Here is a 21,976-nt window from a genome sequence, read left to right on the forward strand (position 1 = left end):
TGTGTCTCCCTCTCTCTCTGCCCCTTCGCCGTTCATGCTCTGTCTCTCTCTGTCCCAAAAATAAATAAACGTTGAAAAAAAAAAAAATAAAAAAAAAAGAAGCTGTATAAGCCCAGGGCAAGGTGCTGCCTCTAGAGAACAGGCTGCTGTGGAGACAGCTCCACACCGACCGTGGCACATAGCGAGGACTCTCCAGGCCAAGGCCTGTTGACCTCTGCCTTCCGAGGCAACGGATCTTCTACCCAGCCACCTTGCTCTCCCCTGTGAGTGCTCAAGGACCTTCTGGGGATGCAGCTTACCTTGGCAGCCAGGCCCGGCCTCAGGAGGTGCCACACGGAGAGGAGAGCCCACAGTCCCCGGCCAACCTTCTAGGGCAGAGACCGCCCTGGAAGACCCCACATTTTCCTATGCACCCCGGACTTGGGCCTGCTCTTCCCCAAACCAGGCACCACCCCCCTCTGGTCATCACGCTCGTTGCTGGCCCTGACCCAGCCTGGCCACAGACTTCACCAAACCGACAGAATTGTCCTCAGTCTGAACAGGAATTGTTTTCACTCTTTATTTCAGAAAGGAGCGCGGAGACCAGGGGCTTAGAGAAAAAAATACAGAAACCAAAAGCCAAAGCCTCTGCTCCAGGTGTCCCTGCAGGCTCTGGGTCCTGGGGTCCGTGCTGGGCAGGGGCTGCCCTCGGAGGGCAGTACATAGGACTCCTCAGGCTGAGGAAGGCATGAGCTGGGGCTTACAGCCACCGTGAAGCAGCCTGGGGTGGGGCCGAGGGTCTGTCCTGGGAGGCGCCCTCCCCAGGTGCCAGCAGGCTCTAAAGGGCCAAGGTGCAACAGTAACTACGGCTTCCAGGGACCCGGGCAGGGTCAGCTCCTAGCCCCAGCACCAAGCAAGCCATCGATGTCAGACCCCGGCTGTGGGGCAGCGGGCAACTTGCTCCTCCCGTGCCTGAAGGGGGCCAGGGGGAGGGTTCCAAACACGAGGGGGCAGTCTCATGGGAAATGCCACCAGACCAGCCCAGGTCCCCCAACCGTGTCCCTTTGCCCCAACACTCTTCATCTGCCTACTGAAGAAACTTCTGGAGACAGCAGAGACTTGAGAGACCCCTTCCTGGGGTGTATGTATTTGTATTTTTCCTGTTTGGGCTTTGGGGCGTCCTGCTGGGGCCGACTCCCCAGGGAGGCAGGGCGGGCAGGCAGGGCGCCCAGCAAGAGGCACTACTTCTTGACGATCTGGATGACATCTTCGTGCTCCATGGTGTGGGTCAGGCCCACCCGCTGCGGGCTGTACTTGGTGCTGGTGCCCTAGGTGGGGAACAAGGCAGAGGGGCCCTGTCAGCCTCTGCACTGAGCAACGCCAAGGCTGATAGCTATTACGGGAGGAAGGCGGGTGGGTGTACACGTTACGGGATAGATGAATGCCAGAGGCTGAAGTGGGGGCCCCATCACTGGCAACACTCCCCCCGCCCCCAGACAGGAGGATGTCCCCAGTGGACTGACCATCCCCGGATCCCAAGATGGAAGAGGCCCAAGTCCAAAACGGGTCAGCACACACACCCCGTAAACTGGGACACCACGCGGAGTGGCATGAACGCCTTGCCTCTGCCTAACCCGGAGGCTATGCTGGGCATGACCCCGGCCCTCCTCCTTCCCAGAGACTCACCCACACCAGCGCGTACTTGAACTGGCTGGCAAGTGACCGGTGGATGCGGTGGCACTGGGGGACGGGAGAGGGTAACAGTGAGATGAATACCAAGCCCACCGAGCCTAGCCACACACCCAAGCCCAAGGCCTCCACCAAGAGTAGTCCCCAAGGCAGGTGCTCACACAGCACTGGCCTTGTGAACACCACAGGCTCAATCCACAGGCGGTCTCGTGCGTGGCTGCAGGCTCTTCTGATACTCCCACTTCCAGGTTGGCCCAAAGGCCATGGAGCTCACTAGAGACGTTCTCGAAGCCATCAGAAGAAGATCTGGACCTGGCTGTCGGCAGGCTTCCGCTGGCCTTGCCTGAATGCCAACCCTGACAGATGCTCCTTCAGATGGGTGACGGTAGTTTTCAGGTCACCCCACCTCAGCCTGGAGTCACCATGCCTGGCCACTGTCCCCTGTGACCTGGAGCCTCCCACCCATGACATCATCTGCCTCCACCTCAGGAATCCCAGAGCTCTTAAAGGAAGCTGGAAGGAGGGGAACTTGCAAGGGCGGCCAGCTCTTTCCCGGAGGATGGGGGCCCCGGGTTGCGCAGGGGAGGGGGGCTGGGGAGACAGCTTCCGTGGGGACGCTGAGCCTGTAAGAACATTTCCTGAGCACATACGGGCAGCTGACCTGACGGGGCCTCCTCTAGGTGGCCGTGGTGGCCAGGACACTGCTGCCAGTAATGAGCACAGAGACCCACACAAGTGGTTCCAACGCTATTTTCTAGAGCAGAGAATGAAATCCGCTGGCCCAGCGGTTGTCTCTGGGTTTTATGTCTTCCTCAGCTTGACCCACAGCAATGGAGCAGGGCCGCACCCCCGCAAGGACTCCCCTGGGACCCTGACAGCTTTGGGAGCATGAAGTGGGTGCTCCTGCCCTCGAGGCAGACAAGGCGTGCGCCCTCCAGGCCTGCCACAGGCCCCACCGCACGCTAGTGTCTGTGACACTAGGAGCCATTTACCACGGGGCTCGGAGAAGTTTCTCCGCACTCACATCTCTAGCAATGGGGGACAATGGCAGGTCATGGATGGCCGTCTTTTCTACTATGGGAAAGAACGTGTCGTTCGACGACAGGAAGACCACTGCTGCTCAGTGCCCACTGTACCCTCCACTCTTGAGAGCCCTGCAAGGTCCTCTCTGCCTTGAGGGCTTACGGCCCACGACCCTTTTGGAAGTGAGGCCTTTGTCAGCTCTCACTGAATCCGTACCGGGGCCTAGGCTGGGTGCATCACAAAGGCCCTGGGGGTGGGGATTCAGTTACCCCCAGATGAGGAAACTGAGGCCCAGGGAGGCTGACACAGGATGGGGGAGAACCAGAATATGACCCTCGGTCTGCCTGGCTCCACTGTCTACCTGGGGCCCCGCTGCCAGCATCCAGGCAGGCCTGTACTATACTCTGTGGCATCTGGGACAGTTGGGTGTCCCAGGAGGGAAGCACCTGTGGGGAGGGTGAGCAGGGAGGAGGCCAGTCCAGGCTCCGGAGCAAGGCCCCCAGAGCCCCTCCCCTACCCCACTGGACCCTTGTCACCTCCTACCCCCATGCAGCTGATGACAAACACCCAGCATTCTCCACACTCACCCCTGCCTCTGGGCCTTTGTACCTATTAGTCCCACCGCCTGGAAAACCCTCTCCTACTGCTATCTCCCGCTTTTCTTCCCGGGAGTGGCTGAAGTCCTACATCCTCTTGGGCAAGCAGCCAGGGCCTAAGAGGGTTGAGGAAAGTACCCACAGAAGGTGCCGGGTAACTCCACAGAGGGCCAGCACATGGGGGCACCCGTATCGACAGCTGCCGGGTCCCCAAGAGATACCGCAGCAGTCACAGGTTCCCCAAGAGACACCTCAGCAGTCACAGGTTCCGAAATAGGCCTGCAGCAGCAGGGACGCCCCCCCGTCATGAGGAGTGATCTAAGGGATGCGGCTCCTGCCGGGCGTGCTAGCGTTCAAGGCCGAGCCCTGCCCTTTTGTATCAGGAACCTCTAGCTGGCAGAGGCCTCGGGCTGGGCTTGCTGACTGAATGCATGCATGAGCCCAGACGGCAGGCTGGCCCACCACCTGTCCACAGTACACATCCTGAGAAGAAATGAGCTAGATGGAAAACAAACCCCCAAAAAACCAAAGCCTAAGAAGTTGCCTGTGTCGACCTGGAATATTGTTCCAGGCGCTTGAGCCATCATTTGCTCCCGCAGGGCCCAATACACCTCTGAAAAAGATGGTGCAGGGTCACACTGAAGGGACAGGTGACAGCTGTGCCTGAAACAAAACTCTAGACACAGAAATGCACCCTCCTCTCCCTGAGCCCACAGGCTCAGCCCAGAGCCCCTGTGCCTCAGGACTTTTGCATACCTTGCACCCCTGCCTAGGAAGGCTTCCACCACCCCTAAATCTTCACTGTCAGGTCCTACTTGGTCTACAGGCCCCCATGAGGACACCTCCCCCCAAGACCACCTGGCCTCTCTGTGTAGACTCAGGGTCACTCCCCGTTCCCTTACTTTGTTCCACTCCCCGTTATGTGTGACTGCTTAGCTCTGGGATTGGGTATTTGGCATCTTTGACCCCGATGGACCCTGTTCTGGCAGGAACCGGGGCTGCTTTATCGTTGGTGCTCGATAAATGTGTGTTGAGTGTAAAAAGCAATCACAGCCATCCTGGGCTGGGGGGCAGGATGTGGGAGCAGGGAGGGCTGCTGGGGGCTGACTGAGGGACAGGAAGCCAGGAGGGGCCGAGGGCATGGAGGCAGTAGCTCTGAGCCGTAGGCACCGGGGAAACACAATGTGGAGTGACAGCACAGAAACGCCCCAGGGCAGTGGCTCTACCTGACGAACACCTGCACAGCTGTGGCTCTGAGTCTGCAATACCCAGACGTGACAGGACAGCGACGACCACCGCTTCCTGGACACCTTCCAAGTGCCAGGCGGCACGCTGACTATTCACACGCTGGACCTCCTTCAACCCCGCCCTCTAACCACCACTGGGGTAGAAAGTGCCAGCCCTGCCGGCGGGAGAGGCCCGGTGGCTTCATACACAGCAAGGAAGGGGGGCCGGGATGCAACCCCAGGTCTAACTCCAGAGCCCGCACTGGGCCACTCTGCTATTGCATCTAAGAGTCAACGGGAGAACCTCAGCAAAACCCTGCAGCAGGGACAGAGAGCTCCCTGACCCCACTGTCCCGACAGGTCTCGGCAACTCACCACGTGCTCCACGGAGGCCCCTTTCCGGAGGATGATGGCATCTGTGAAGTCCGGCCTCTCTGCAAAGGTAGAGGGAGGCAACCACAGTTACGGCCCCAAGCTGCTCTGTGCCCTTCCATCAGGGGACAGAGGCCCTTCCAGCCCCTTCCAGCCTCGGCTCAACCTTCCCCTCACCATTTGGCACACTTGCCCTACAGGTCCTCTTGCAGGGTTCTACAACCTTGACTTTAACACAGAAAATAAAAATAAACCCACATCCGGGGGGGCCAGCAACCCGGTCAGCCATGAGAATAAGTCCAGCCACGTGAAGCATCTGGATGGAACTGTTAAGACATGGCAGCCAGCTGCCGGGGACCGGTCAGAGCTGCTACATCTCCTCCCTTGCCGACAAGGTCAAGGCTGATGCAAAGTGCCAGAACTCAACTGCAAGGTCACAGGGTGTGTGAGGTGTGCAACCAGGGGGAGGGGACAGAATGAAGGTTCCTGTGTGTTCACTGGCCTGACCCAGGGGGCGTGCTCCTGCTCGAGGAGGCTGGGAGGGGGGTTACTGCTGTAGCCAGTGGGGAACCACAGGACAGCCTCTATCCCACTGCCCCTCCCCGCTTCAGCTCCCAAGGAATTCATCAAGACCAGCAGTCCCAGGAAGTGGCCCTCTGTACTGTAAAGGCTCAGCCGAGGTCTCTAGCAGCCTGGAGTAGAGGGCAGTGACAATTCCGAGATGGGAGAAAAGCTGAGATCTGTACAGGACAGGCTGAGCCAGGGGCACAGGGTCCGCACGCAGAGCGTGGCCGCTCTATGGGAGGGTGAGGCTCAGCCTGTTTCCTGGGCCACAGCCGCCTAACTCACGTCCTCTCTTCTTGGTGTAGATGCAGGTCAGGGCCAAGTATTCCCAAAGCATCTCAAGCAAGTAGTCCAGGTTCAGCTTCATGCCGCAGCTGCCAGGGAGGAAAGCGGCCGGTCAGAGTAGCCCCACGGGCTCTGTTCTCGACAGTGAGAACTGCTTTCTCACTGTTGCAGGGGACAGCCTCCATCTGGCTGGCCCGGGGAGAGAGGCCGGCGTGGCCCATCTGGGACCCGTGGGGAACTGAGCCTGTAGTTCTGATGGCGGCTCGACACTTCAGCTGCCAGCACCTCCGGCCACCACCACGGTCACGCCCAGCAGAGCTTAGCGGTCTCTCCTGGGGGTCCCGGTGGCATCTGTGGAGGGCACGTGGCATCTCTGAGGGACACAGGGCGCCAGGAGGTGGGGCTTCCCTCCTGACACCTGCTGGAAGGAGAATGCCGAGCACAGCTCAGCCTAGGGGGGGTTTTGTTGAGGGGGTGGCTCCTGGCTTGATCGTTTGTACAGGCATGAGCCTGAGCAGGCACCTTGACCTCCACTGACACGCTGTTGGCACAGCAAATGAAGGTGTGGTGAGGAGGTGACCTCATGCCCTAAGAACCGGCACATCCTTGGGCAGCCCCTGAAGGCAGCCTGGGATACAGCAGCAGGAGAGGAACTGAGGCGGTCTTTCAGGAGGGATGCCAGCGCTCTCCTGCTCTTGGCAGTAGCTGGCAACGCCTGGGAGGGGGTCCGGGACCCTCACCCATCATTTGCACCAGTCACCCTGCCCCCTTGGCCGCTCACCATCTGGTTCCCCGTAAGCCCTGCCTCAGTGTGAAGCTACAGACTGCCTTGTGATAGCCGGGAAGCCAGAGAGCGGAGCACACAGGTCGGGCTGCTCCCAAGGAGGAACTTGCAAGGACACTGAAAAATGAACTACAGGGGTGTCTGGGTGGCTCAGTCGGTTGAGCGTCTGACTTCGGCTCACATCATGATCTCGCGGTTCTCATGAGTTCGAGCCCCACATGGGGCTCCGTGCTGACAGCTGAGAGCCTGGAGCCTGCTTCGGATTCTGTGTCTCCCTCTCTCTGCCCCTTCCCTGCTCACACTCTGTCTCTGTCTCACAAAAATGAATAAACATTAAAAAAAAAAAAAAATGAACTACGGTCCCCAGGACCCACCTCTCCAAGGAGGGCAAGGATGCCCCCCACCCCCCACCCGAGGACTTAACTTCCCTCTTCCCTCTGCCATGCAGTGGTAGCCACATCTTCTGGAGGATTAGAAGCAGCTGGCTCACACCCTAGGGATCTCTTTTTTTTTTTTTTTAAAGTTTATTTATTTTTGAGACAGAGAGAGACAGAGCATGAACGGGGGAGGGACAGAGAGAGAGGGAGACACAGAATCTGAAATAGGCTCCAGGCTCTGAGCTGTCAGCACAGAGCCTGACGCGGGGCTCGAACTCACGGACCGTGAGATCACGACCTGAGCTGAAGTCGGCCACTTAACCGAGTGAGCCACCCAGGCGCCCCCCTAGGGATCTCTTAAAAATTTTTTTTAATGTTTATTTATTTTTGGGAGACAGCACAAGCAGGGGAGAGACAGAGAGAGAGGAAGACGCAGAATCTGAGGCAGGCTCCAGGCTCCGAGCTGCCAGCACAGAGCCCGATGCAGGGCTTGAACTCACGAACTGTGAGATCATGACCTGAGCTGAAGTCGGACGCTTAACCGACTGAGCCACCCAGGCGCCCCTTGGGATTTCTGAGGTCTGCAGTTAACTACTAAGCTACGAAGCCTGTTAACAATTCTTATCCATTTACCTTGGTGGATGAAATCCTTCTGTTATCTTAACCAGAGCCCATCCCACATCATCCACTCTGCCCAGGCCGATCCAGGGTAGGACCAGGCCAAGGTCAAAGCCGTTACTAAGATGGTCTACTCTGGCCTGGGTGCGTGTGGGGGCTCTGCCTGGCCAACGTGGTGGGGAGGCCTGACGGGCTCACACACACGAGAAGGTGTTGGGACCCTCACCTGATGACCACACTGTTGGGCTTCCGGGCCAGGCGGTCCACTTCTTCCATGGAGATCTGGTCAATTTTGTTATAAACCTGGGATTGAGAAGATGGAGGTGGGTGTCGGGGAAGGAAAAGAATACAGTAGCGCAGGAACCGGGTCCCCAAATGCCACGGCCCTGCCCACGGTGCCTCCCTCCGCGTGCCGGAACACAACAGGGGCAGGGGCCGATGCCAGCGTCCTCCCTCCCCTGCTGCCTCAAGGGTGGGGAAACGGTGCAGGGTCCTGGGACCGCTGTCCCTCCCCAGAAGGGAAGGCTGGGATAGAACCCGGTGTCAAGCTAGGGAGGTCTGCAAAACTCATGCAGCCGCCAGGGAAGAGGGGTAGGGGGGTGTGTCCCATCTGGGTCACCCCGGGGCCAGCTCCGCTCCCACATGTGCGCCCTAGGGCCCAGTGCCACTTACATACAAGCAGGGCATGTACACCCGGTTGCCCACGATCACATCGATGAACTCATCCGGGGAGCAGTCTTCTCGGAAGAGCACCTCTGCGTTGAAGATCTCTGAGGGGCTCGGATTAAGGGCCATCTGAGCACCAGCAGCCACCAGCGCCCCCGCAGGAGAGGGGCCCGGATAGCCAGTTAGGAAACACAGTGCCGAAAGGGACCTCGGAGGTCATCTGCTTTGGAGGTTTGACAAGCTTTTGAAGTTTGGGGACTGCCCTCGTTTTTCAAAAGGAGCCACGATACATAAAGTTTCGATCAGCGGTTTCAATCTCCTCCATTAGGCAAGAAGAAAAATGGACTTGCCAGAATCCCCAAAGCACCTCAGTGGAACCCCAGGCTTCGGTGCCAGGAGCACTGTCTGCAAGCATGGGTCTAACCCAGCTTCCCTCATGCAAAGCTCTCCTCTGGAGGCTTGCATACCTGCAGTGACAGGGGCCTCATCACCCTGCACACAGCCTGTCCCAAGGTGACTTCTTCACATGCTGAGCTGCTCTGCCTCTGGGGCCCTGCCCTGTCCTCCAGCACCCCCGACAACCAGCCAGGCCCCTGGTTCTTCCTGAGGCTTCCCCAGGCCAGGAACCCCCAGTCCTCGGGCGCTGTTTCCCTCACCATCTCATCTTCCTTCCAGGTGTGACTGGCTGCCAGTGCCTAGTACTTGCCAGGGAGTTAGGAAGCCACTGCGGAGTTCACGGCTCTGGCCCAGCCAGCCTGCAGCTTGGTGAGCATGGAGGCAGGGGGGACAGGAAGTGTCCCATGTCACTACCGCTTTCCTGGCAGTTGCTCGGATGGAGCCGGGGTGGCTTGGGGTGGTCTGTGATCATCCTGGGCCGCAAGGCCTCCCTCCTGTCTCGGGTGGCCCCTCCCCTGCCCTGAGGGCTCTGGGCCCTCCCTTGCTGCTTTTGGGAGGATACTGTACTCATGCAGAATCAGCTGCACCAGCTTTTCTGAGCACTGGGTCAGTGTGACTGTGGAGTTAAAGGAGATGCCACCACCTTTCTTGGGCTGGAGGAGAGAGGAAAGGAGAGCGGCTCACAAAGGGGTAGCTGCAATCATCCCAAACCCGCCCGTGCCTGGCCTCCTGGTGAGGGGGGCCTCACCTTGAAGTAGATGTTGGGCTTGTGCTTGTTGAGACGGATACCCACTGATTCCAGTTCCTTCTCCAGCAGAGACCTGGGAAGAACCCCCACGAGCCTTCACAGGTGTCCAGAGGCAGGCCAAATGGCTTCCCTGTTACACAGGAAGCCCCTGCCCTTCCAGAGGGAGGCCAATGCCCTCCTACCCACCACTGGGAACCCAGAACGTTCCTTCTCAACAACCCAAAGCTGCTGAGGAGCCTCTGGACCTTCTGCCCAGTTCGAGGGAGACTGGCTGGGCCTGCGACTGGCACGCAGAGGCAGGCCTGCTGTGCCCCTTAGCCAGCAGGTCAGGGCATGAATAAGGCTTCTGTTGTTTGGGCCTGGGCTCCCACTGGGTTCTGGGCAGCAACTGAGGCACCTTGGCCTCTGCAGGCAGGAGCCAGAGCCAGCATGGGGCTCAGGGTGACACAGGCTTCAGTCGGTGCAGCGTACCACAGTCCCCAGCCTCCAGACATCTCCATGCCAGATGGAAGCCACTCAGAGAGGACGCTCCAGGCTGACTGCACGGGTTTAGCCTGTGGACAGTCCTGCTGCTGCTCCCACGTGTGAGAGGCCCAAGCGCCCCGTGGATCACCCATCATGATCAGGGACACAGCAGCTGGAGCCACAGTGTCCTACCAGCATGCCCAGGGATCCCCACTGCCCCCCAGACATGTTAGCCTGCCCCACCCCCCACACTCCCCTGCAGACCTCTGCACTTCTCCCTTAGTGGCATCCAGCATCATGATGACGACGTCAGCCGTGCGTGCCACAGCAATCACCTGCCGGCCACGACCTTTCCCTGGACAGGTGGAAGGGACACGGTTACACAGTGGCATAGGCACAACCCGTGTGACCCCCACCCAGGCCACGGAGCCCCAGACTCCTGTCCTCTACAGATCCATCATGGTCTCTGCCATATGCCAGCCCCTGGCTCTGATTTCCTTGCCATTTTTCACTAATCCGTGTGCTGTTTTACTCATGGAGACTTGTTCTAGAAGGTAATCTGACATCACCACCTCAGGAGAAGTAACATTCTCCTCCTGTCCCTACCCTGCAATGGGCCACACGCTAAGTGCTTCGTGAACATTTCCTCACAACCACCCTATATAGTCAGTGTTATCAAGCCCATTTTATAGATGAGAAAACTGAGGCTTGTTTTGGAGCTCATCACTTGCCCAAGATTACAAAGCTAGTGTGCTATCAGGATTTGAACATGTCTGCCCTTTCTGGAAATGGGGCGATATAACCCACCCCCAATCCAAGGGCTGCAGAAAGGATCACATGAGACACCACAGGAAGAGGTACTTTAGGAACTGCCACACAAAGGTCAGACCATGTGGTTACTGCACCACCAGAGAAGTCAGGCGCCTTGCCAAGGTCACAGCACTAGGATCCAGGTAGTGTAGATTTCAACCATGATCTGCCTCCCTCTTTGGAGAATGGGGGGCTGGGTCCAGTGATCTTCACAAGCCAGGGGCCTCCTGTCACTACCAAACGTACTTCCCCCACAGTGGCCAGACCACACCAGGCCCCATGATGCTGCCTGGGACAGCAGGTTCCTGGGGGACCATCACCATTTCCACCAGCCCGATTCAAGTAGCCGGGACTCTGCCCTGATGGGGGCAGTGGGGTACGGAAACGTGCAGAGGAGATGGCAACTGGACCCCTAGGGAGGAGGTCCGGCTGCCCAGCCTGGACAGGGTTACTAAACCAGAGAGGTGGGCACCAACCCTGGCCCTGCCACTTGATGGGTGAAGAGTCGTTTAGGGCAGACCCTTTACCTGTCTGTCCCTGCGGTTCCTCCTGGCTATGAAAGGGAAATAATGACACTTCCTAAGTCACAGGACTATGTGAGGATTAAGTGAGATAATGGTCAGCGCAGAGCCCGGCACTTAGCCAGTGCTGGATAACCATCAGCTGGTTACTGTGTCCGCAATGCTGCAGGAAGCCACCAGAAGCCACAGGCATGTTCCTATCTCAGAAAACAAAGACAAGGGGCGCCTGGGTGGCTCAGTCAGTTGAGTATCCGGCTCTCAGTTTCGGCTCTGGTCATGATGGCACAATTTCATGGGTTCAAACCCCATATCGGTCTCTGTGCTGACAGCACGGAGCCTGCTTGGGATTCTCTGTCTCTCCCTCTCTCTCTGCCCTTCCCCGAGTCACACTGTCTCTGTCTCTCTCAAAATAAGTAAATAAACTTAAAAACTTAATAAGTTAAAAAACTTAAAAAAATAAAAAAGCTTAAAAAAATAAACTTAAAAAAAGTTAGTAAATAAACTTAGTACATAAACTTAAAAATAAACGTAAAAAAAAAAACCCTTCTCTTAAAACAAAACAAAACAAAGACAAAACAAAGGACAGGGCCCCAGGACTAGGAGCACAGCCTGAACTAGCCAGCTGCTAAGGGGCCAATCCTTGCAGGGGTCTGTCCAGGGACACACCATGGAAGGGGGAACTCAAACCTGCCAGGTAAGCTACACGACCTTGTACAGGTCCCTTCGTCTTGCCGGGCCTCAGTCTCCTCGGCTTTAATACAGGGCCTGCCAGGACCGTATGAGGCCAGAGTCCCTGAAGCACAGGGCATTGAACCCACCCCTACCCGTTGAGCCCTGCAGCCATGTCCAATTTTAACGGTGAGGCCAGTACAGCAAATCCCTACAGAAGAGGATGGGCTGGGGTGCAGAGATCCGCCCTGTTTCCCACCCGCCTGTTCCCACTCCCTACCTTGTGCTGCACCTTCAATGATCCCAGGAAGGTCCAGGAGCTGGATATTGGCTCCTTTGTACTAGGATGCGGAGGAGAAGGTAAGGTGAAGAGGGGTGACCGTGGGAAGGGCTTGCCTGAACCCAGGACCCCCACTCTGGCCTGCAGCTCAGGGGCTCTGGGAATCCCAGGGCTCAGCCTCGGGGGCCAGGTCCAAGCCTGCTCAGCCTGGCACAGCTCCAGCTCCAGATCCTGCAAGCTGAGGACCCCCCAGGCACAGACTCTGGAGTTTTTGTAATCCTACCCACCCATCACTGATGGTAATAGCACCTTACAAAAATATCACTTCACCGCGGAGGCTCTGGGCCATAGGACCCCAGCTACCCGAGGTGTTGAAGCTTCACAGAAAACAGAGGGATACAGCCAACCACCACCAAGTGACCCAAGCCGGGGTGGCGCGGGCCAGTGGAGCACAAAGGGGCACCAGCAAGAGTGGCCAGGTGCTGGCCGGACTCCCGGAACCAGTCAGGGTTCCAGGCAGGCATCTCTGGGGTCCCAGCAGCCAGAATCCTCAGAGGTACCACTGCTTGAGAGCAAAGAAGCTCAGTTCAGAACCGCACCCCCCCGCCCCCACAGGGACACCTCCACTCACGACTTACAAATATATAATCGCAAACCCAAGCATGTACCCTTTCCCCTTCTGGAATCCAGCACACCTCGACTTACTTCAATGACTCCAGGGATACATGTCAGGGTTGTGAATTCGTAGGATGCAGCTTCGCTGGCTGTGGAGGTCATTAGACTCAAGAAGGTAGACTAGGAGGAAAAAGAGGTCATTGCAGTGAGGAGTCTTGTCCCAGCCTCCTTCGAGAATCCCCACAGGCCAGGAGCCTGCCAGATGCAGGCATCACAGAGACTCCCTCCTCTGCCTCGGGGTGGGGACCTGGGTAGCTAGAAAGAAAACAACAGCTGGTAAGGTCGCCTCTGGCTCTGCCCAGGGCAGGTAGGGTGCCAGAAGGACACTCTATTCCTCGGAGGCGTCAAGGCCCATCTCAGGTGGACACAGGGACCTGGTTTCTAAGTGGGATCCCCAACTAAATCAGGGGCCCCTCTCTAGCTCCACCAAACCCTCCAGCCTTTCCTGGGCCCCAGAGAACTTCAAGCAGGCAACAGCCTGTGGCACTCAAAGTGGCTGCTCACCCAGGGAGGAGTGAGACATGCAAGGAGGCAGATGAGGTCTGAGACAGAGCCAGACGGCAGGAGAGGGGGCTGCCAGGCAGGAAGGGTCTTGATGGGAACATTTATGCCACGGTTCGCTGTGGGACCATAGCCATGGCCTGGTGGGGAGTTAGAAACATGGCTCCCCTGGGCAAGAAACTTCATCCTCTGAGCTTAGAGTCCTCACGCATAGGCTGGCCATCTGCTCGCTCCCTACCGCATGGGGCCACGTGGGGTTAAAGATGATGAGGCACCCGAGGCGCCAAGCCCCGAGCATGGCGAGACCACGGCGATGGATGCAGTGGCCCAGAGGGCCAGCAAAGCAGTGGGCAGAGCCAGAAGGGGAAGAAAGCCAGCCCTGGCCTCCTGCCCCCATCCTAGTCGCAGGACACCTGGAATAAAAAGTCTGAGACGCAGTTGTGACAGGGCCGCCTGGACCGTGCCCCTCGCTGGCAACCGGAACGGCTGGGGGCACATCTCACTCACATATCTTCAGACCTTGAAGGAAACACTGCCCTCGAATCCAGAAACTCTCCACCCTGGGGACCTCTTAGAAACTCGAGGAAAGATAAAAACCCGGTGGGGTAGACAGGTATGGACAGGTGGGGCAGCCCGAGAGCAACGGCTGCCGAGACACTGAGTGATGGCGGCTGGACGCTAACGGAAGGCTCTCTGGCCTCTGCAGTGGGGAGGCTGGGCCCTCCCATGGCTGGAGAGCCCAGATCCCCAACAGGACGGTGGCATCTGGCCACAGGGCAGACCCTCAAGGGCATAGCCCTTGGTAAACAAGGCGGCTTCTCCCAGCCTGGGCTTCTCATCTGGAAAAGAAGTCCTCGGCAGGTTGGAAAGTAAACTCAAAATAAAAGGTGAAAACGGATAGAGTCCATGATAAACACCTGAAGAATTAAAGCCTGAAAATACTTACCTGTCACTCTGTGGGACAGCTATGACCCAACATCTTGCTGGTCATGTATAGGCAACACATAAGCATTTGTCCCGCCTTTCCAGGAACTTTTTCAGGCTAACCAGACAGCAACACTGATGAGAGAAAGTGCTACTCTCTTGAGGAACATCAGCTAATTAGTGAGGAAGGAAGAAGAGAACTAGAAAGTCGACATCTGCAACCACTAACAAAACTCACAGGCAAGGACAATTCACTGGTGTCAAGGACACCAAGAGGATGTCAATGGGGCCTGACTTCTGCACACTACTGTAGTCACACCTTGCAGGGCACTTTGCAGTCCCCTGGGGTGGGGGCGGGGAGGCTAACGCAACTATGCGGAGGGGAGACAGGGTATCCCTCCCCTTAACCCAGCGGTTCTGGAAATGCAACCAGCTATGAGGGGCTTTCCGGCATGGTGCAAAACGAGGTCTACCCCCTCTCCTATGTGGAACCAGGCCCCACGTCCCAGGTTCCTACCTGACTTCCGGCTCACAGGAAGAACAATGAACAGACGAAAAGGTTAAGGCACACCACAAGGAAGCAAGCAGACAACTGCAGAGCATGGGCTTTCTGTAGGACCACTGTCCGGTCTCTTGAGAGCTAGGGTCTTGACAAAAGGGACTGTTCTAGATTAAAGCAGATGGAGGAATAATACATACAGGGGCCCCATGTGGTCCTAGAACAGAGCTCCGTTTGGACAGATCAGCCGCAGAGGTCATTTTGGGGCGAGTGTTGAAATCAGGATATGGTCCAGGCATTAGATGGTTACTATGTTACTGTTAATCTTGTCTGGTGTGATAGTTTGCGGCTCAGCAGGAAAATATCCTTATCCTTTAGAGATAAAGCTTAAATACTGGGGTCAAAGGTCACAAAGCATGAGGTCTGTAATCTAGTCTCAAATGGTTCAGTCAAAACAACAAAAGCCCACTCGCACACGCACACAAATACACACAAATACCAGGAGATGGAGCAATATGGCAAACTGATGGACCCAGATGGCAGGGACACTGTATTTGTTCCTTCATCTCTCCTGCAAGTTTGGAAATTTCTATTACACAAAATTGGGAAAAACGAGAAAGAGACAAAAAGACAGGGATCTGGAAACCACACCAGGACTGAAGACTGTGCGGGTGGCCAGCTGGCAGAGGGCACGGCTGGGGACAGTCCCACCTCTCCAGAGGGGCTCCTGCAGCGCCGGCTCCTCCTGAGGGGCTGAGGCGGGAGGCCCCTGCGCTGCTCGGCGTCCAGTTGAGGAGTCATAAGCACCATCACTACAGGTATCTGAGCGCTGGCCAGGTAGCCGCACGCCAAACCGGTGCTCGGGTTTGGCACGAGGGTTGAAAGGGGCAGGCTGGAAGGACGGCAAGCGGCCTGGGGGGAGGGGGGGTCACAGTGGCTCCCTTCCAGGGCATTCATCACCCTCGGCTACAGCAACCTTCCCATCCTCATCCTACCTGCACGGATGATAACGAAAACGACGTTGTTTCCCGAGCCCGCACAGATGGAGGGCAGGGGGCAGTGCACCCAACTGGGTACTGATAATAAGGTCCAACTGGGGTAAGAGCGTTCCCAAAGATTAAGAAGCACCTGTCTGTCATCGGGAAGGAACCCTTCTGCAGAACTTGAGGCAGAGATTGGGCCAGCTCACAGCCCAGCGCGGATGCAGCATCACGTGTAGGGGTACGTGAGCAGACACTAGAGACATTCCTACTGTCCCCACATGGCGTTGGCTACAGCTCCTTTGGGGGGTAAATGGCAGTGTGCTGACGGCCATTTCTAAAACCCACATCCTAGAGCTGGTGTGCTCACTTGGCCAAATGCGTCCTCCACAAATACCGGCTCCAGTTCACAAAGATCCACGCACAAGGATAGTGACTACAGCACTGTGTGGGCAAACAAAAGCCTGGGGGTGACCTAGCTACCATGGCAGAGGAGGGAAGGGGCAGACTATTGATGACACTATGACCACAGTGAGGGATTCTATGCAGCTGTTAAGAGAAGAGGTAACTCCGGGGCGCCTGGGTGGCTCAGTTGCTTAAGCGTCCAACTTTGGCCGCTCAGGTCATGATCTCATGGTTCGCGAGTTCAAGCCCCGCATCAGGCTCTGTGCTGACAGCTCAGAACCTGGAGCCTGCTTCGGATTCCGTGTCTCCCTCTCTCTCTGCCCCTGCCCTGCTCACACTCTGTCTCTGTCTCTCAAAAAGGGAATAAACGTTAAAAATATATATATATTTAAAAAAAAGAGAGAGGAGGTAACTCTAATGTATGAATGAGACAGATACCCACGGGGGAGTGAAAATGCCAGGGCCCAATGGAGCCATAATCCCATTTTCAGAGAGTGTGTGTGTGTGTTGTGTGTAGACAGAGCGCAAGATCAATTCCCACCTCCTGTGATACACACACCCATCATATAGGCCAAGGGGAAAACAAAACCAAACCCGTACAAAGCATAGCGCTCAGCCTGTAGTTAGCACTCGGGAAGCGAGAGCTGTTACCAACTTCCCCTGATGCTATTCCACCAGCGTCTGTCCAAGCCACCTGGTCATTGTTCCCTTGGCCTATATCTGAGCTGGGGTCCCCGCTTCCGACCTATTATCTGTGCAACAGCCAAAACGATTCTGCTACAAAGTGAGTTAACACCCAGATCTTGGTTTCTAAACAGCATTCTCAGAAGAAGAAAAGGAACCAGGCCTCCCTGGAAATAATGGCCGATTCTAGGGCTGGGGCAGGGAACATACATGATGAGCCTGAAGTATCTCGGTGGTACCAGAAGGTAAGGAAGTGGTTCAGAGCAGCCTTCCTGAACTCCCTGACATAAACTCCACCCCTGCCCTGCATATTCCTCCACAACAGTCCTCACCAGTCTTCCACTGTTTGCTTACTGTCTTTTCTCCCCTAAGAAGGGGAGCTCCGTGTGGGCAGGGACAGAACTATCTTGTTCCCTATCATATTACCAGTGCCTCACAGAGCCTGGCACAGGGTGTGCACTCAATAAACGTTTGTGCGTGATGGATGGGTCAGAGACTGAGCGGAGACAGGAAACAATGGTCACCAGGCAGGATGATAAAGGGGTGGGACATGATCCTGGGGGAGGCTGGGTCTTCTTGGTCCCTGGAGCGAATTCAGAAAGGCAGCGCGAGGAGGCCCAGGCAGTCGTGTTCGGAAGACAGGCTGCTTCCTCCCCAAGGCCCACGCTGACCATCACTGACCTTACCCACAGAGGGAAATCCAATCAGCGCCACACGGGCATCACCCGACTTCATGACATCGAAACCCTCTCCTTTGGATGAGGCCGATTTGGACGGTTCCAGCAGCTGGGCCCGATACTTGGCGAGTTTTGCTTTCAGCAGGCCCAGATGATACTCAGTGGCTGAAGGACGGAAAGCAAGACAGAAGGTAAGTATCCAGGGTATCCAAGCCCCGTGGGTCAGGTGCAACCCCACATACAACCAAATGCTGGCTGGAAACATCAGAACCGGATGGCAATCGTCAAGGAGATCAGCAAAGAAAACACTCCTTGTCTCAAAATGCCACCTTAGCCTCTCACTTCATTTAGGATACAAGCCAGTGTCCTTATTAAGACCGCATGACCCCATGTCAGCACCACTCCCTGGGGTGTGCCGGAGGATGTTTTCTGTGGTCAGTGTGATGGTGAGGTCCCCATCGCCATTTACTAGACAGGGGCCAGGGACGCCAGTGGCCCTACAAAGTGTGAGTCAGTCTGACACAGCCAAGAATTGTCCCGTGTCCCATAGGATTTTTTCACAGCCCTAAGACATCTGTGGAGGGAAAACCTGAGTTAGGAGCACCAGGGCCTAGAGCCTAACTCTCTTTCACAAAAAGAAACCCCCAGGACATTTTCTTACAGTGTTAATAAACACTGAAATTTCCAGGAATGCGACTGCTGTGTACGTCAAGGAAAGAGTCTAGCATGTTGTGTTTCAAACTTTACCCAGAGGTGCTCACCATCTTGGGATCCCAAGCTGCTCACAGTGATGCCTCTTGCAGGGTACCCGAGTCACCAACATAACACACTGCACTGGTGTAGATCGTGGCTAAGCCCACATACCCGGTGACTCTGCCCAGAGGTGCAAATATCTCACTTCATTATAACGTCTCTGTACCTTGGCTGTGCCCCAACATTTAAATATTGAAATAAACGCTATTTTAATTATAAATTACTTTCCTTTCGCTCTGCCTTTGTATTAGGATTAGAGCACGATACTGATTTTTCTCAAATTCGGTGTGTACAAAAGTTGCACAGTGATGGGGAGTGGTATTTCACGACAGTAAAGGTGTTACAAAATCTTCACTAGAAAAGTGGGCTGTGGCTTAGTAACCTGGTCCCTCACTACTGCTCCAATATCTCCTTCCACTCTCTCTTATTTACTATATTCCAGCCACAGTGGCTTTCTTTTTGCTTCTTCGGGACATGCTGACACCCTTCGTGCCTCAGGATCTTTGCATTTGCTATCCCTTCCATTTCAACCTTGTCTTCACGGGGCCGGCTCCTTCTCGACATCTGAGGCTCAGTTCGGATGTCACCTCTTCAAAGAGGCCTCCCCTACTCAGCCGGAGGGGGCGGTGGGCAGTGTCCCGCAAAGGTAAGTAACCTGTGCTAGAATCCCACCCTATCATTCCTGGCCATTTAACTTTGGGAAAGTTCCTTAATCTTCTTGTCTATCAGTTTCTCAATTTGCAAAGCGGGGACGTTATCAGTAGTAACCACTCCACTAGATTTCTGTAAGGCTTAAAGAAAGCACTAAGAATAATGCCTAGCACCATTAAGCACCTAAGAAAAATTGGTTATTATCACGATCCACAGTAACCCCTGCCCTTCCTCAGGCCCCCGCTCTGCTTCATGACCCTGTATATGGTCTTCATGGCTCTTATCACCATTTGAAACTATTTTGTTTCTTTACTTCCCTCACTCAAGTAGGGCAGGATCCCCAGTCTCCCGTGGCGCAGGGCAGGCACTCAGGAAACGTCTAACAAGTGAATGAGTGAATGGATGGCAGGGAGAAGTGGTCAAGAATGGGTTCGGCAACCGTCAGGTTCATCTGGACCTTCCTGTCACCCTAGGTCGTTGAGATCCTAAGCACCTGTTGAAGGGAAGGACTAAGTCTTAATCCTTAAATCACCTTTCCATCCCCTTTTCTATCACTGCCAAAATGGCAGCACGCCTAGCCTCCCTGCTACTTTCCTTGATCCTGTGGAGTATCATCCACAGGGCAGCTGGTGGGAGCTTTTAAAAGAGAAATCAGGGGCGCCTGGGTGGCGCAGTCGGTTAAGCGTCCGACTTCAGCCAGGTCACGATCTCGCGGTCCGTGAGTTCGAGCCCCGCGTCAGGCTCTGGGCTGATGGCTCAGAGCCTGGAGCCTGCTTCCGATTCTGTGTCTCCCTCTCTCTCTGCCCCTCCCCCGTTCATGCTCTGTCTCTCTCTGTCCCAAAAATAAATAAACGTTGAAAAAAAAAAAAAAAAAAAGAGAAATCAGACTATGTCTCTCCCCTGTTTAACACCCTCCACTAGCTCCCGCTGCCCTGAGAACACAATTCAGACTCTTTCCCATGATCTACAAGGCCCTACATGACTGGCCCTTTCCTTTCCCATCACTGCACTCCAGCCCCAGACCTTCAGATCCTTGAACAAGCCAAGTCCGTTCCTGCCTCACAGATGTTCGTTCCTCTGCTGGGAACAGTCTTGCCCCAGATCTTTGCATGGCTGGTACCTTCTCATTTTGGCCTCAGCTCAAAATGTCCCCGCCTCATGGAGGTTTTCTCTGATCATTCACCTTAGCAGGCCCAGCCCCCACCTCCACCCTTGCTGTGTCACCCTGGTCTGCCTTCACAGCATGTATTGCTGGATGAAACAATCTTATTTATTTGCTTGTTAGTTTACAGACTGGAAGGTCAGACTGGAAGGTCAGCTCCAAGAGGGCAAGGATGTGCCTGCTGCGCTGATGGCCTTAACCAGAGTGCCTAGCACACGATAAGGGCTCTGCTAAGATTTACATCATGAGGGCCACCTGGGTGGCTCAGTTGTTAAGCGTCTGACTCTTGATTTCAGCTCAGGTCATGATCTCAACGTTTGTGAGTTCGAGCCCCTCGTTGGAGTCTATGCTGACAGTGCAGAGCCTGCTTAGAATTCTCTCTCTCCCCCTCTCTCTGCCCCTACCCTGCTCATGCTCTCTGTCTCAAACTTAAAAAAAAAAAGACTTACATATGAATGAATGAAAGATGCCCCCAACTTCTCAGCCTCCAGAACTAAATGGAGCCAAGGAAGGACAGACACTGGGATTAGCCACCTAATATCCCCTGCTTCCTGCTCCTGCAACCCCAAAGCAGGACTGGCTAGGCACTGGGCTTCACTCGCCCTGGCCAGTCGTATCCCCCATTACTCCAGATCCTCCTTCTGTTCTAGAATGTTTTAGATTAGACCTAGAAGTCCCATGGACACACCACGCTCACCTGGACTCCCATGCTTTTGCCTCCACAGTGCCCCTCACCTGCAGTATCCTCCCCTTAAGCAGCTCAAGCCCCACCTCCTCCTGGAAGCCTTCTTGGGTGTCATCATTTGTTTCTCCCCACTGCTCTTCTCCGATGAGCTCTTCCAGCCCTTACAATCTGAAGCCTAGATTTGATCCTTCATTATGTGCTACCTCTGTCGGGGGTTTACGCTAAATACTGAGTGCTTCCCATGTGCCTAGTACTTTGCACATGCTATCTAGTTTAACTATGCTTAGTTGTGGGCTAAGATGAGACAGGGACAAATGAGGACATTGAGGCGCAAAGAGGTGAAGTGACTTTCCAAGCTTTCACGGCAGGTACTGGTGGCGCTGGAGTTCAAATCCAGGTCCGCCAGACTCGAGTCTTGATGGCCTCTGTTCCCGAGGTGCTGGGTGAAGCTGTAAAAGGGGTCCTCCTGGACTTGCCAGCACAAAGCGGGGCGAGTGCCAACTCCCCCAGGCCCGACCACCGGGAGACCCGGGTTTGAACCCAGACCATGCCTCTCTGGGTCAGATGCTGGCTGCGCGCTGGGATTTCTCTACTCGGTCACCTGGTCTGGCACCAAGCAGATCTCACAGGGATCGTTTGCACTTAGACCCGCGCGTTGGGACCCGGATCCTGCCTGGTCCTGCCTGCCTCGGCGCGCTGGGAGACGAGGTCACGTCTCTGGCACTTTTCTGCGGCCTTCGAGCCCGCTTCAGCTCTATCGCTGGAGTTGTTCCCCCATTTTACGGACAGGAAAACTGAGGCGGGCAGAAAGGAAGGCCCCGCCAGGCCGGCCCTCACCCTTGTTCTTCTGCGTCCGAGCGATCTCCTTCTCGATCTCGGAGATCTTCTCCAGGATCCCCATGGTGGCGGCTGAACCGGGCGCACCGACAGAGACGGCAGCGGCACCGGGAATTCCGCCCTCTCGGCGGCGGCCGAACTGCGTGCGCCCGGAAGCGCACGGAGAACAGCGTCCTCGTGCGCCCGGCGCTCCGGGATTCAGAGTCCGGGCGGCCACGTCGAGCGGAGTGCTAGACACAATTGGTTCCGCCCGCTGGGCCGGCGGGGCTGGCCTCCCCACCGTCGCCAACTAAGAACCGGGGCGGGGCCAGGATGGGCTGGGGCGGGGCCGGGGCGGGGCCAGGCCGGGGCGGGGCGGGGCCATTTTGTACTGGGCCAGGCGCGAGCTGGGCGGGATGCGAGCTTGGGAGACAAAGAGGGAATGTTGGGTGAGGAACCCCGAACTTTGGGTTCCAAGCGCACCTGGCTCTGCTGG

The 21,976-nt window shown here is 56.1% G+C and overlaps 1 protein-coding gene across 1 annotated transcript; it reads right to left on the reverse strand.

Moving 5' to 3' along the window:
* Positions 1 to 535: 535 nt before the first annotated feature.
* On the reverse strand, positions 536 to 21,761 carry DRG2 (developmentally regulated GTP binding protein 2). The gene is made up of 13 exons (XM_045487604.1): positions 21,502 to 21,761; positions 17,418 to 17,578; positions 12,774 to 12,863; positions 12,069 to 12,129; positions 10,053 to 10,143; positions 9,324 to 9,396; positions 9,138 to 9,228; positions 8,186 to 8,283; positions 7,740 to 7,816; positions 5,735 to 5,823; positions 4,889 to 4,947; positions 1,666 to 1,719; positions 536 to 1,307 (listed from the first exon to the last, which is right to left on the reverse strand). The coding sequence occupies exons 1-13, from the start codon at positions 21,563 to 21,565 to the stop codon at positions 1,221 to 1,223; spliced, it is 1,095 nt and encodes a 364-aa protein (XP_045343560.1). The 5' UTR covers positions 21,566 to 21,761; the 3' UTR covers positions 536 to 1,220.
* Between the last annotated feature and the right edge of the window lie 215 nt (positions 21,762 to 21,976).

Source organism: Leopardus geoffroyi, chromosome E1, assembly GCF_018350155.1.
Source record: "Leopardus geoffroyi isolate Oge1 chromosome E1, O.geoffroyi_Oge1_pat1.0, whole genome shotgun sequence".
Classification (NCBI taxonomy): Eukaryota; Metazoa; Chordata; class Mammalia; order Carnivora; family Felidae; genus Leopardus; species Leopardus geoffroyi.